At 38.9% G+C, this 15,326-nt stretch overlaps 1 protein-coding gene across 3 annotated transcripts in view; it reads right to left on the reverse strand.

The window, feature by feature from the left end:
- Nucleotides 1–15,326, reverse strand: part of PDE10A (phosphodiesterase 10A) — a 574,288-nt gene that overhangs the window by 70,329 nt on the left and 488,633 nt on the right. For all 3 annotated transcript variants that reach the window (XM_073337888.1, XM_073337887.2, XM_073337882.1), the window contains 2 exons: nucleotides 3,383–3,523; nucleotides 937–1,092 (listed from right to left, as the gene is read on the reverse strand). In XM_073337888.1, coding sequence (XP_073193989.1) covers nucleotides 937–1,092; nucleotides 3,383–3,523 — 297 coding nt within the window. The remainder of the gene's footprint in view (nucleotides 1–936; nucleotides 1,093–3,382; nucleotides 3,524–15,326) is intronic.

A 15,326-nucleotide genomic window follows, 5' to 3' on the forward strand; every position in this document is an offset into this window, starting at 1 on the left:
GGATCAAATACTCATTTTCCCCATGGGTGTACTGGAGGTGGCTTTTCAGTGTGAGACTAAGCAAGATTCAAACCTCTGACCTTCAGGATTGTAGTCAAGCACCTTACTCACTCAGCCACCACACTTCTAACGGCACTGCACCTCAGCTCTTAAGGGCTGAGCAGAAATTGCATTTGTGAGGGATGTGCATGCCCCCAGATAAGGAATGCACCAGGAATGCCTGCTGATGACTGGGATAGCCTATTGGTAGGTGAGGCAACACATGAATCTTGGTGATCCTGGTATACTGCCTTCACCTGGAGTGAAAGCCTCCCAAAAGGAGGGTGGGGGAACACCCTGAACAGGCACTGCTACCAAACATCTCTGATCAAAGGTGCATGAAACACATGCACACTTGAAGGGGAGCACCGTACTTGAAGAATAAATGCTTTGAAAAAGTTGACCAGTGTAGAAACACTACCTACCCATATTGCAAAATATAGCTTTACCAAAAGATTTAAATTGAGCTCTGTGTAACTTGGTAATGTCCTTTTAAACAGTAGCAATTTCATTCTGTAACACTAGTTCATGTACTTGTAATAGCCTGAGCTTTCATTGACCCACCCTTCCATTAAGGTGCTGACAACATCTATTATTTTAAAATTCATAATCAATAAACAATTGATAACAACATGCTTTCAATTATTCCCACAAGATGGAACAAAACAATTAGAAAATGCTGTGTGTATGAAATGAATCTTTACCACTTCCCACTCAGAATACCAATGAGAATCAACCGGCCTTATAAGGCCCACTCTCCAAGTACATAACTCAATTACAAAAAATATCAAAACAAAATGAGGAAAAAAAAGGAGGAAGTCTGGGGTCAAAAGTAGCTGGCACCATCTTGAAGGGGGAAATTTAAAAAGAAAACCAGCTGCAAAATTTAGGCCTTACCTCCTGGTGACTGAGATGGAAGGCTTCTTTGCCCCAATGCCGATAAAGCTCCAGGATACCAATCAAATCACCAATTGCAGTGACAATCGGTAAACAAAGAACAGATTGGATACGAGTCCCTGATTCCAGTCCAGTACCTTTGGGAAATCGTTCATCCTAAAAAGTGCAAACAATGTTTCATCAAATGTAAATATTATAACATTAATATAAAAAATAAATCAACATTTCTCTCTCAGCTGGCTGAACCACTTAGCACGAACAGCTACACCCTTCACGTTCAAGAACTCAATCAAAAATGTCTCTCCATGGTTATTCTACAAATATAAATGACCTTATCCAAAGTTAGACTCAGTTATGGTATCAGATGCAAGCTTTGTATTTATTTTTAAAGTACATCTCTTTTAACCTCACGCTCAGCAGAAATAGTACCTTATTGCTGAGGCTAGTCTGTACAATGGCAGAAAGAAAACTAAATACACTGGCAACTGTGCTGTGTCTACACTACTGTGGTAAGTCAACCTAAGTTACTCTACTTCAGCTATGTGAATAATGTAGCTGGAGTTGACGTAGCTTAGGTAGACTTACTGCAGTGTCTACGCCGTACTGGGTCAACAGGCGAGCACTCTTCACTAGACCCGCTAAATGGACCACATGTGCATCGACTGCAGCAGTGTCGATCCCGCAGTAGTGTAGACGTAGCCTCTGAATTGAATTGCAGCAACTCAAACCACAGGGTTACCAAGCAGGCAATAGCCTCTGCGGGAGTAAGTAATCAAAGCCTGAGGCACTCACCGGTGCCAAAGGCCCCATGGAGACACAAATCTGCACTAATAATTCCCAAACTATCCCAATACTGAGGACAAAAGTTACATCTATACAAGACAGAAAGGCTCTTCCCCATATCCTATTGTGCTTTACCACCCATCCTTAGTATACCTGTTCTCAAACTTGGGCAAAAATTACAGGAAAGAATGTCATGACGATGAAATGCTACCACAAAGGGGTCCAGTCTATCAAGTTGTGCCATTAATAAGATATGCCCCAGGCTTTACAGATCAAATGCCCCAGGAAAGGGAACTTATCATGAATAGGAAAATTGCCCATATGCTATTTTTTACTGGGGTTGTAACTAATCTCGAGGTGTAACTGTGGGCCCACACTCTTGAGTACTAACTCTTTAATCCTCTACTCTCAACAGATGATCCCTGCAGTGTGCTCCAGGGAAAGGAGAACACCCCTCCTAGCTTGGCCAATCTGCTGTAGTGGAAAAAAATGCCTTCCTCACCCCAAATAAGGTGATCATTTTCCCTTTTAGCATGACAGTGAGGGTCAATCTGAATGTAACCCATAGCCTGAAAGCAATCGTCGCTCAAACCAATGGTAAATAGTCCCTCCCTCAGGCAACCCCAAAGGAAGGAGAATGTGAAGAACTTCAGACTGTCAGGAAGCAACGTAACAGGAGGATCCTACTTCCACTAGCAGACTCTTTTAGTGCCTGCTTGCATGGAGAGGGATCTGGCAAGTCAGTGTACAAGGGCCTGCTGCTTCCCCTTGTTGAAACACTCCAAAGCCTCTGGAACCCATTCATCCTGGTCAATAACCTCCTTGTAGAAAAGCAAACAAGAATAAGGGGTCTGGGAGGAGAGGAAAACAGGCCAGGTGGAAGCAGCCCTTGCATTTTTCCCAAATCCAACCCACAGGCCATTGTAACACTGCTCACTCTCTGCTGAGATGGAGAGCCTGAATTCTAGAAGAACATAGACTACGCAGAAAAGATTTCTTCTGAGACGAAGGTGAATGACTTGGCACATATGGATATGCACAATCTTTGCAAATAAACATCTATTTGAGAAGAGAAAAGCTGCCATGCTATACTGGTGCTCTGGTGAGAGTGTAAACCGGAAGACATTATTCATACGTTTTCCCCCACAAAAACTCTAGAATTTGATTATGAATATGAAAGATACATATATAAAACATTAAGGTATTCACTGAAAACTACTGAGAAAATTTTCAAGTAATGCAGTCAAGTAGTGTCATGTATTAAATCAAAATTTGGTTGACTGTGCAAGTTAATAGAGTGTCAGTCACTTTAGCATTTGGGCTTGGCATACTGCCTGTTGTGAGGGCTAGGAAGGGAATTTTGGCTGATCATGCTTTTTTCTCCCAGGGATTTTTAGTGCACAGTAGTGTTATTTCCCTTTTCTGGCAGAAAAAAAGTTAGTTTTAAAAAAATGTATAAGATTTGTAAAAGTTAAAAAAATTATACAGGGATGAGTTTTTATTAAACCAATCCAGACACAGAGAATTCATGCTTCTGGTCAGACACTACAAGTAGCAATGTAAATTATTTACTCTATGAATAATCCAGTTTACATTTCAACAATAATACATTTTTTGGGGAAAAAAAATCCATGTATCTCTTTAAAAAGAGAAAGTAATTTACCCCCAGAATATCTTCTACTAACAAAGTTTTTCTATATTTGGCTACATATGCAGATATTGTGGTGCCAAGTGCAATGGGCCCTGCAGGAATGAGCTGTGGTTGTCCTTCCTTAGCTCCCGGAGGTGTGAACACACAGAGGCTCTAATCAGAAGAAGAAAGAAAATGCCATTAGAAAGTTGGACTGTATTTGCACTGTAATTTGTGTTATGTATTGTACAATAAATAATAAGAAGAATTAAAGGATAAATTAAAATAATTTAGGTAGATCCATTTTGAGCTGATACAATGAAACTGAGGTGGACTGATGGACTCAGCTTCATTCTGTCAACAACTGTATCAAGAGATTATAGCAAATTCTGCCCTGGCTTAAGTGGATACACCTATTGTAGTCAATATCCACTGTGCTCACTTACATCAGAGATAGATTCTGCCCTTTTGAATACATTATGTATCGTATATAGAACTCCAGAGCAGTAAGTGACAAGATAACAGAAAACTACTCTTTTGTCAAGGATACATTTACTTCCAACTTTTCAAAGAAAAGTTTTAACAAACTTGGATAACTCCAAGTTCTTGTTTCTCTTTCCTGTTACTTCCCCACCTCTATCTCCATGGTCAGGTGGCTTTGGCCCTGAACCTGCAATTGTATCCAGGCAGATAGACATTTGAACCCATGTGAAGCACAACTGACGACAGAGGGCCTCTGAGCAAGTGTGAAAGTGTCCCGCCGCATGCATTCTGTTTTGCTGCCTTTGCACCCAAGATCAATCCGAGCTGATTATGTTGCTGAAGACTCAGAAGTAGTTATGACAACTTTCACTTTATGAAAGCCGTCCTCAAAACAATGACTTTTTTTTAAAAAAAGCTGAAGTATAAACCAAGGTAGCATTAGTAAAGTAAATAAGGCCAGCACAGAAAAAAGCTGCTGGCTAAATGGATCCAACTGCAGCATCAAGGCCTAAGAGAGACTAAACTAGAGCATCTATTTTTTCCTCTTATTAAAATCAAACATTAAATTACAAATAATAAATAGATTGAACACAACCACTAGCATACATAGGGGCTAACCTGCCAGCCCTCCAGGTGCCCATCTCCCATTGGGAGTCTAGGAGAGTTGTGTTCACAAGGATTTTAGGATCAACTATATACTGCAAGGAACAATCCCATGCTGGAAAGAAAATGGAATAGATGATCACCATCTTCCATTTCATGAGTCTATAGAAGTAGTTATGGCTTTCTGTAAGGTATTTATTGCTAGATGAATGGAACAAGTAACCCAGCCTGCCATGAATCAAAGTAGCGCCATTACCTTCAATGAGGAACTAGTCCATAGTTTCAGTACTATTTCCCTGTTTGTTACTGCAATGACAGTGCTGTTTGAGTTACTGTTTTTTGCTGGGTTTCAGAGTAGCAGCCGTGTTAGTCTGTATTCGCAAAAATAGAAGGAGTACTTGTGGCACCTTAGAGACTAACAAATTTATTTGAGCATAAGCTTTCGTGAGCTACAGCTCACTTCATCGGATGCATTCAGTGGAAAATACAGTGAGGAGATTTATATACATAGAGAACATGAAACAATGGGTGTTACAATACACACTGTAAGGAGAGTGATCACTTAAGGTGAGCTATTACCAGCAGGAAAGCAGGGGGTAAGGTAAACCAAGGTAGCATTAGTAAAGTAAATAAGGCCAGCACAGAAAAAAGCTGCTGGCTAAATGGATCCAACTGCAGCATCAAGGCCTAAGAGAGACTAAACTAGAGCATCTATTTTTTCCTCTTATTAAAATCAAACATTAAATTACAAATAATAAATAGACTGAACACAACCACTAGCATACATAGGGGCTAACCTGCCAGCCCTCCGGATGCCCATCCCGGGGGGAGAACCTTTTCTAGTGATAATCAAGGTGGGCCATTTCCACCAGTTGACAAGAATGTCTGAGGAACAGTGGGGGAAATAAACATGGGGAAGTAGTTTTACTTTGTGTAATGACCCATCCACTCCCAGTCTTTATTCAAGCCTAAATTAATTGTAACCAGTTTGAAAATTAATTCCAATTCAGCAGTCTCTCGTTGGAGTCTGTTTTTGAAGTTTTTTTGTTGAAGAATTGCCACTTTCAGGTCTGTAATCGAGTGACCAAAGAGACTGAAATGTTCTCCGACTGGTTTTTGAATGTTATCACCTTCAGCCCCCAACTAAAACCTCTCCAATGCATCATCAAGGATCTACAACCTACCCTGAAGGACGACCCATCACTCTCAGATCTTGGGAGACAGGCCACTCCTTGCTTACAGACAGCCCCCCAACCTGAAGCAAATACTCACCAGCAACCACACACCACACAACAAAAACACTAACCCAGAAACCTATCCTTGCAACAAAGCCCGTTGCAACTGTACCACATACCTATTCAGGGGACACCATCATAGGGCCTAATCACATCAGCCACACTATCAGAGGCTCGTTCACCTGCACATCTACCAATGTGATATATGCCATGTGCCAGCAATGCCCCTCTGCCATGTACACTGGCCAAACTGTACAGTCTCTACATAAAAGAATAAATGGACACAAATCAGATGTCAAGAATTATAACATTCAAAAACCAGTCGGAGAACACTTCAATCTCTTTGGTCACTCGATTACAGACCTAAAAGTTGCAATTCTTCAACAAAAAAACTTCAAAAACGGACTCCAACGAGAGACTGCTGAATTGGAATTAATTTGCAAACAGGGTACAATTAACTTAGGCTTGAATAGAGACTGGGAGTGGATGGGTCATTACACAAAGTAAAACTATTTCCCCGTGTTTATTCCCCCCCCCCCCCCCCCGTTCCTCAGACATTCTTGTCAACTGCTGAAAATGGCCCACCTTGATTATCACTGCAAAAGGTTCCCCCCTTGCACCCCCCCTGCTTGTAATAGTGACCTTAAGTGATCACTCTCGTTATAGTGTGTATGGTAACTCCCACTGTTTCATGTTCTCTATGTATATAAATCTCCCCACTGTATTTTCTACTGAATGCATCCGATGAAGCGAGCTGTAGCTCACGAAAGCTTATGCTCAAATAAATTTGTTAGTCTCTAAGGTGCCACAAGTACTCCTTTTCTTTTTGTTTTTTGCTGGTTACTGCTTCAGATCTATTTGGCTTTCTTCTCTAGCCAGCTGACACTGTACTAGTTGTAAGATTTGAAGGATCACTCAGTCACTCAAAAGCATCTGACAGGCTGCCACTGGTGGCTGAAATACTGTGAGACATCATACATATCAGCAAGAAAATTAGCTAAAATGTTGATTAATGGGTTAAATAATTATTTAAGTTGTATTTCTAGAAAGCAGGACTGTTCTACTTAATTTACTCTTTGCTTGTTAGTAAAAATAAATCCACTAAGATACTGTTCTCTACTGTCAGAATGTTCTCTTCTCTTCCCTGCTCCTAACCAGTTCCCCTTTAAAATGATTTTGTTTTACTTCTCAAATAATCAGACATCCAAAGTTGAATGGCAAAACAATAAAGCAACATGTTAGTGACTGTCAGTATAACAGTCACATAAGATTATTAAATGCACAGGAAGCAGAATGATATTTCAAACCTTAATTGGAATCCTGGCTCTATTGAAATTAATAGCAAAACATCCATTGACTTCAAGGGGCCAGGAATTCCTGCCCTTATTTTTATTTACTTTCGGTAATTATGTGGCCCCAGGTACCATAGTATCTGAGTGCCTCACAATTTTTATCTTCACAACCACCCCCAGTGAGGTAGGGCAGTACTATCATACTCATTCTACAAATGGGGAACAGAGATACAGAGCGGCTCAGTGACTTGCCCAGTCACACAAAAAGACTGTGGCAGAGCACGGAATCAAATTCTGGCTTCCCAAGTCTGAAGCCTAGTGCTCTAGCCACTGCATCATCCTTTTTTTAAAAAATTCTTTACATTAATAAAACCCAAAGCACTTTTTGAAGAGACTCTTTTTAAATAGGCAAGGGGTGGCTTGTTACTAGTTTGGTGCTGAAATCTTTAGCCCAAATGGTTTGATTTGTTTCAATAGCAAAATTAAATAAAACTGAACCAATAATAATATGCAGAATTTCCATACAGTAAGTAACAATAATGATAAATAGTATTATGACTTTTGGTACGAAATAAACAGGAGATACACTAAGGATGAGAGCTCTTTATTCATGCAAATGTCCCTACTAATAAAAATTATGGAAACAGAAATCAGAAAATATATAATATTTAGGGAACAATTTCTCCAAACCGAATGTACTGCAAGCTTTTTCATTAGGTATCAGAAAGTCTTAATTGTCCAGACACATATGCAGTCATATGATTGCACTGATTAATTTTACCATCAGATGCTGTGTTCATTAAGTCTATTATAGGGATTAAATTCCCCAAGCTTCAAATACTATCACAGACATTATTTTTAAGGATAATTAATATTAATGAATTTTGTTTATATCTTAGGTATATCAAACCTAAAGCTTCCTTTGCCAACAGTGGAAAGCGATACTGCATGTACTCTTCTGCTATGAGAGAATCAAACTGTTCAGAACAGAGCACCACCTTGAAAGCCAGAACAAAAACACCACCTTCTTTCTGAGGCCCTTTTATTTCCTAAAATGGTTTCAGTTTGGGTATAAGGTTGAATCAGGGGACTGGCAGTAATTTTGTTATTTGAATATTACAGTGCCCTAAATATGAATGACCCTTTGTAGACAAAGCAGCAGCAAATCCCAGTAGATTTTATAATCTCAGGGCCTGATCCTGGAAACACTACCAGACACAGGGCTTACCACCATGAGTAGTCCCATCCAACTGATTCCTCATTTGGTAGCTTCTTGTGTTATATCTGATTGTTGTTTGTTTCACAGCACCCAAACTGTGCTAAGTGTGTTATTAAAACACCAAAAAGACAGCTCCCTATCCTGAAGAGTTCAGAATCTAAGTAGGGTACAAAACACAGAGACAAGGAGCAGCAAGGGCCAGGAGGACAACGGGTACAAATACAGAATCATGAGCTGACTTTGGTGGTCTTAATGCATCTTGTGGATTTTTTCATGTATTAAATGTTCTGTCAGGTGAGGGTTTCGACTATGCAAAGGGGGACAAAGAAATGGTTGGGAAGGTGAGAAGAATGGTCAAGCCAGAGGAGCAGAAAGACATGCAGAACTCAACTAGAGGAGGAGGAAGGAATGAAAACTGAGAAGGGGATTGGATCAGAGGATACAGAAACTTTCACCTGTCTCTGGGTGGGCGTGATAAAAGTAAATGCCATCTGCTTGCAGTGGCCTACACTGAATTAGATGGTAGTCCTGTGTCCAGATCACATAAATACCACTAGAACAATTGTTGACCGTGTCAGAAGAGAGGTTAAGGGCTTGTCACTGCAGAGACTTTGTACAGGGCAAACCAGGCTATGAATCTACATTGCACTAGCCTGCCATGCACTAAAAGTTCCATAGTGCGCTTTGACCTACTGTTTCTAACTTTTAACTCTCATGACAGTTACAGTATCAGAGTGACATCAAAAGTTACTGAAATCCTGCATCCTGTTACGAATAGTGGTATGTCCAATCACGCTATGGAACTTTTAATTCACGGTAGCAGGGTCCTCATGGCCACATAGTACATGGCAGCCTTGTAGGCTGTAGATACATATCCCAACTTGCCGTTCACTAGATCTCTGAATAGATATGCCCTTAGTACAGAATGGGCCTGGATGCTGTGCTCCCTCTAGATCAAGATTGAGGTACCTTGATGGAGGTAGTGAGGAGAAACTGTATCTCTTTTGTAGATACAGATCTTCAGTAACTTGTGATATCAGTCTGATATTGTCACACCGATGGGAACCAAATTATCTTAATTTTTTTTTTTAAAAAAAAGAATAAATAAATAAATAAATAGTCCTTTAGCTCTGATAGATTCCACCATGGTGTATTCCATACTACTTACGTGATCTGAAGAAACAACACTTCTTTGGACAGGAAAGTGCTAGTGACCATGCACAAGACAACCATTTTCTTCTGCTGCACCTAGTAGAGGCAGGTGCAATACTGAGGTTTGGTGCTCATTCACTTAAGTCTAATCTGAGACATTATGCTCTGAATCCATATAAATTCACAACTTCTTTTTAAGTTTGGCCTTTTGAAGGGATAAGGGAACTGTTCAAGTCAGATTCTTTGCTATACAAGTGTAGTTTCTTATATGTAGTGAGAAAGAAAATTTAAGAATCCAGCAGAAATCTACCTTTCAATATAATGGATAAACCCATAAAAGTCTGCAAAAGACGGCCAGAATAGAAAAGCATTTTTATTCTGCTTTCAATTACATTCTTATAATCTAATGGAATGCATATACATTATTATATTCAACTGGGAATTTTACGTTTACATGGCTACTTGCCTTTCATGAGACTTAAAACTTAATCCGAGTTTGACGTTATTAAGCTTATTTCAATAAAAGCAAGAAGAATATATTATGCAACAGACACAAAGTAGGGGTCTTGGGATCTGAATAGAAATGAACCATCTTAATAAAACTCAAGAAACCACCACACACAGAAAATGCAGTTACCCCCACCCCCGATTTGTTTTTAAAAAATCAAATAAGCTAATAAACCTACATGCACATTTCTTTCTTTCTAAATTTTGTTTTTGTTAATTTGTACACTTCTAGGGGAAAGAAAGGCTGAAGATTTAGAAAAACATAAGACTATGATTTTGGTATGTGTATTAATAGTATTATTTGTTTAGCACTGAGAGTGTGCTTGACAGTGTACACAGTATCCAAAAATGCAGATGTTCCATGAAACACACAAAGATGGGAGTAAGAATGATATAATATGACATGTGGGAATATGAATGAAAATTACATTAAATTAACAGGACACTGACAAGCCAAGATGACCTCTTGCAGACTTAAAAGCTAACAGTTCGTTTCAAAACAATCTCCTGAACCCCACCCTTAAAAATGTATCTGGTCCCCCAAGATGACAGCAGAACATATGTGAAACTCAATTCAGCAAAGCAATGGTATCGCTATTTTTTTAAGTTATTAGTTAGATGTATTAAAGGGGCTCTTCCACATAAGTCCAGGGGCATGTCCAACTCCGAATATAAAAACCATACACACAAATCTGTCTCTTCTCAGAGGCAACCCCACCCTCCTTTCCTCCCCCTGAAAACCCAACAAAGCAAAGCAAAACAAACAAAAATCTCATAACAAAGGATGTTCCATCCCATTCATGGGCCTTCCACTGTGTCCTCAAGGCCAGTAAACTGAGATATCTCTATTTATGGGTAAACATCAAAAGGATGGGAGAATCAGTTTGATTTTGAATCGCTGGAAACTTGCTTGAAATTCCAATCCTGTAGAAGCTAGCACTGTCCTAGAGAGCAAGAGCTCCCTCCATCCCACTCAACAGGCCTCTGCTCTTCCCTATCTTGATCTGTTATTCTCTCTTCCAGAGGCAGCAACAAAATCTCTTCACTCAGGTAGGACAGTGGCAAAGACTGACAGACCATTATCCCCCCTTCTTTCAGCAAGGTCTGTTTGGTGACAGACTTCTTCCTCCATTAACTGTGGCTAGTTAGTGGGACCCAAGACTCTCACTGTTGACCCTAGTGCAGAGGCCCCCAGAATGTACTGGAAACTCCCTTCCTCCCTTCTCTGTCAGAACTAAAAAATTAGGAGATTTGCAACCAAAGAGGCGCAGTATTTTTCTACAAAGTTCCCTCTTGTGTCAGTTTTTTAGACTTACGTTAGAGTTTACTGTCCATTAACAAAAACAAAAAAATCTCATGAATCTTGGTTGAAAGGTGTTATTGTGCATAAATAGTGATCACTTTTCAAACTCAAATAGCTCAGTCATTCTCATTTATGAATTCTGAAGTATTTCAGTGTACCAGGATTCATATTAAGCATTAAAGGCCTGTACAATTTTAGTTGATAAAGAAATACATTTTTAGTTACAGGACTGTAAAAAAGAATCTACAGCCACACTACCCCCTACCTTTGCTGCTGCTGTTATTGTTTGGTTTGGTTGGTTGTATTTTTTGCTGTGCGGTGATGGTTTTTTATTTTGTTTTGCTGCCTATAAATTAACATTGACCAAACCAATTTAAACCAAGTTTATCACTATAATAATTTTTTAAAACAGTATGCTAAATTTTGGCCTCAAATCTCCACTGGTCAAATTCTGAGTCTCACAAAATAAGAGTTGCTAAAAAGAAACCCTAACAACTTTTACTGGAGGTTAAAAAAAATAACACAACTGCCACTCAACTTCCTATGTACTCTACATATACACAACCTCTACTATATCATCATCACCATGACACTAATATATTAACAAATTTTATGGTTTACCATAATGAGGAGTGATGCATGTTATAATGAATTTTGGAAGAATTTCATCAACTAGACAATATTCTCAGGTACTTGTTACTTTAGCAAAGCTGAACATTTGTTGGATATTTTAAGTGTGATTTTAGTGTTTGATCAAAGTGCTAGATTGGGAACCCCTGAGACCAAAGCCCTCTGTTTATCAACAGAAATGATACAGCATGAGCAGCAGTAGTCTAAGTTTCCCCACACCGTGCTACCAATGTTCCTCAACCATCTTCTGGAAAATCCACTAAGGGATTTGCCGGGCTCAGTCAGTCATTGGCCTTTCAGATGAGGCTGATAACAAAGGAGCCAATTCATGCCAGCTCTTATTGTGGCTGCTGTGCTGTAGCCATTGGGAACCTGGTAAATCACCAAATACATTTTACATAAGCAGTCATCAGATGACAAAAAGTTTCCTTGGGCTGCATTTGAACTGGAGACCTGTTTCATTAACAACTAGTGAGCCATTCAGTTGCTCTTTTTCTTTTTTAAAAAATACTCCTGCTCAGTTAAGCAATACCAGTAACAATCAGATTTTTAAAACACTTCAGATTTTTATTTCACAAAGACAGAAGACAGATTTTGCAGTTAGAATGAGTTTAGGGTTAAAGTAAGTACACACGTTATAAAGCATTCCACCATTAACAATTTGTTTGTTTTTTTTTATTACAGGGGATGTGATCTTGCCCCTACTTCATTCACAGAGAGTTTTGCAGCTCATTTCACTGGAAGAAAGAATGGGCCCAGAAAATGCTGAATGGAAAATTATTTAACATTCAATTAACATTAAATGGACACATCAGTGCTAAATTATTGTTGTATACTTTGGTGCCTAGAAAAGACATTTCCATTCAAGAGAATTCTATATTAAGCAAGTTGATATTAAGTGAGCTTAAGTATATCTGCATCTCACATTCTCTTCCATTTGGTAGCAGAGGCAGGGTGGTTTGTTTTGTTTGTTTTTTGTTAAAGGACATGGCAGCCCAACATATAAGAGCATATCCAAACTCTTGTACAATAAAAATTCTTGGCAAATATATATCAAGGACTGTGCCTTAAAATAATATTCTTAAATGAACAAAACTAAGCCCAGTAGAAATGACGACCAATACAACAAAACAAATCAATAGAAAAGTATCCCCAGCAGAAAAGGTTGGAATTGTAAAATGCCCAAGTTGAAGAACCAGCCAGATGCTATAGCTCTAAAATCTTCCACAGTTAAAGCCAACTGTATCCTGTGTTTGAACACAATTGCCAGCAATCCCACTGCTACGAGAAGTTGGCCAGGGGGAAAAGAATAAACAATAACTTCTTGCATTTTTACAGAAACATTGATAACTCATGATTTATCTGAAGAGCTCTGCATTTTTCTATTATACAGTATTAAGTATGCTGGGAAAACAGATATAAATGTTAGAAAACTAAAGCAAAGACAACATATTTGTACACTGTAAAACAATTTGTAACGTAGCTGATAATTTTGGGGGCCTGTGATAAACTAATCACTTAAGGATTGTGAAGCTGCATGATGGGAGTGCTAAATTATCATAATTAAAAGTCATGCTAAAATTCCAAACTAGTTGGTATATTTTCTGAGTGAATTTGTTTGTTTTTAAGATGGGGGCTGCCATTTCTAAATGCATTTAATTGCTGAAGACTTTGCTATTGGGCAGTGCATTCTACACTGACAAATATGAAAGAAGCAAAGATTTTTCTCTCTATATATACACAAAGGATGCATAATGGCAGAAGTAATTTTAGTAATTTTGGGAGCTATCAACTTGAGACACCTTAAAGTGATTGATTTTCAGAGAATGGGTGCTCTGTTCTTTCACAAAAATCAGTGGCCTTTAAGCTGTCTCCATTTGGCCATCCAAAAACAGAGACAACTATAATCACTAGTCATTACTCCAGGGTTCTTAATATCTACAATCTTCCCTTCTACATAAAATCACTAGATGGCGCTGCATATCTAGCTAGAACAATAATTTCTACATACTGTAGGAATTCTAGAATAATAGCTCTATTACATTCACCCTGAAGCACAGAGTATGTGCACATATTTGTGGCCTCTGACAAGTCTCTTTACAATAAAGCTGTTGTGAATCACCATTTGAAGGGAGGATGATTGATTTGGCATAGCAATTTACAGCATCAGGAAATAGACAATGCTCACAATATAAGATAGAAACTAATGTAAGCGTCTTGCTATTACATTTCAAAAACTAAATGGGTCCAAACCTGCATATCCTTACTCACATGAGTATAGTATTATAACTAACCAATGAGGAATTACTCACAGGAATAAAAACTACATGAGTGAGAAAGCATTTGCAGGAACTGCTCATATATTAATACATAAATATTGTAGTTGTGACACAAAACAAAAAGTTTTGGGAACATTCACATACATAGGCCACAAACTAGAAGCATGTACTTAAGTCCATCCCTATTTAACATAGTACTTAGGAACATGTGTAAATCCCACTGCAGTCAACAGGACTTAATTAAGTCATTCAAGTTAAGCACATGATTAAATGCTATGCTCAATTAAGACCATAACTGCTAAAGTTTTGAACTGTATGTAATTCCCTGTTTTGGGTAATAAAACGGAGGGAACAAAATAGGACAAACGTCTTTTCTCTGAGAGTTGACAAACATTACTGTTTGCTTACAAGGCTGTTCCAGTCTCCAAGGTAAACACAATTAGTTGGTATTTTCAAATATGTGTTAGTGCCCTTAAGACCAAAGTCTCTTATTTGTAATTGTACCAGCCTATCAGACAAACTTTTAAGTAGACCATTGCACAGGCTAGATAGGACAGGGGCCCAGGGTATGTGTGCGCAGGAGGGGGGTAAACAGGACACAAGAAGCCCTTTACACTCTTTCAGGCAAGAGTGTAGGAGGCAGCAGAATCTTGGTGCTTGCACTTCCTGAGCACATCGTGAAGGGAGTGTTAGCACTGCCAGCAGTTCTAGACAATCCAATGCTGTCATAAATATACAGGGAAGGGTAAACCCCTTTGAAATCCCTCCTGGCCAGGGGAAAGCTCCTCTCACCTGTAAAGGGTTAAGAAGCTAAAGGTAACCTCGCTGGCACCTGACCAAAATGACCAATGAGGAGACAAGATACTTTCAAAAGCTGGGAGGAGGGAGAAAAACAAAGGGTCTGTGTCTGTCTGTAGTCGTCTTGGCCGGGGACAGAACAGGAATGGAGTCTTAGAACTTTTAGTAAGTAATCTAGCTAGGTATGTGTTAGATTATGATTTCTTTAAATGGCTGAGAAAAGAATTGTGCTGAATAGAATAACTATTTCTGTCTGTGTATCTTTTTTGTAACTTAAGGTTTTGCCTAGAGGGGTTCTCTATGTTTTTGAATCTAATTACCCTGTAAGATATCTACCATCCTGATTTTACAGGGGGGATTTCTTTATTTCTATTTACTTCTATTTTTTATTAAAAGTCTTCTTGTAAAACACTGAATGCTTTTTCATTGTTCTCAGATCCAAGGGTTTGGGTCTGTGGTCACCTATGCAAATTGGT

Source organism: Lepidochelys kempii, chromosome 3, assembly GCF_965140285.1.
Source record: "Lepidochelys kempii isolate rLepKem1 chromosome 3, rLepKem1.hap1, whole genome shotgun sequence".
Taxonomy (NCBI): domain Eukaryota; kingdom Metazoa; phylum Chordata; order Testudines; family Cheloniidae; genus Lepidochelys; species Lepidochelys kempii.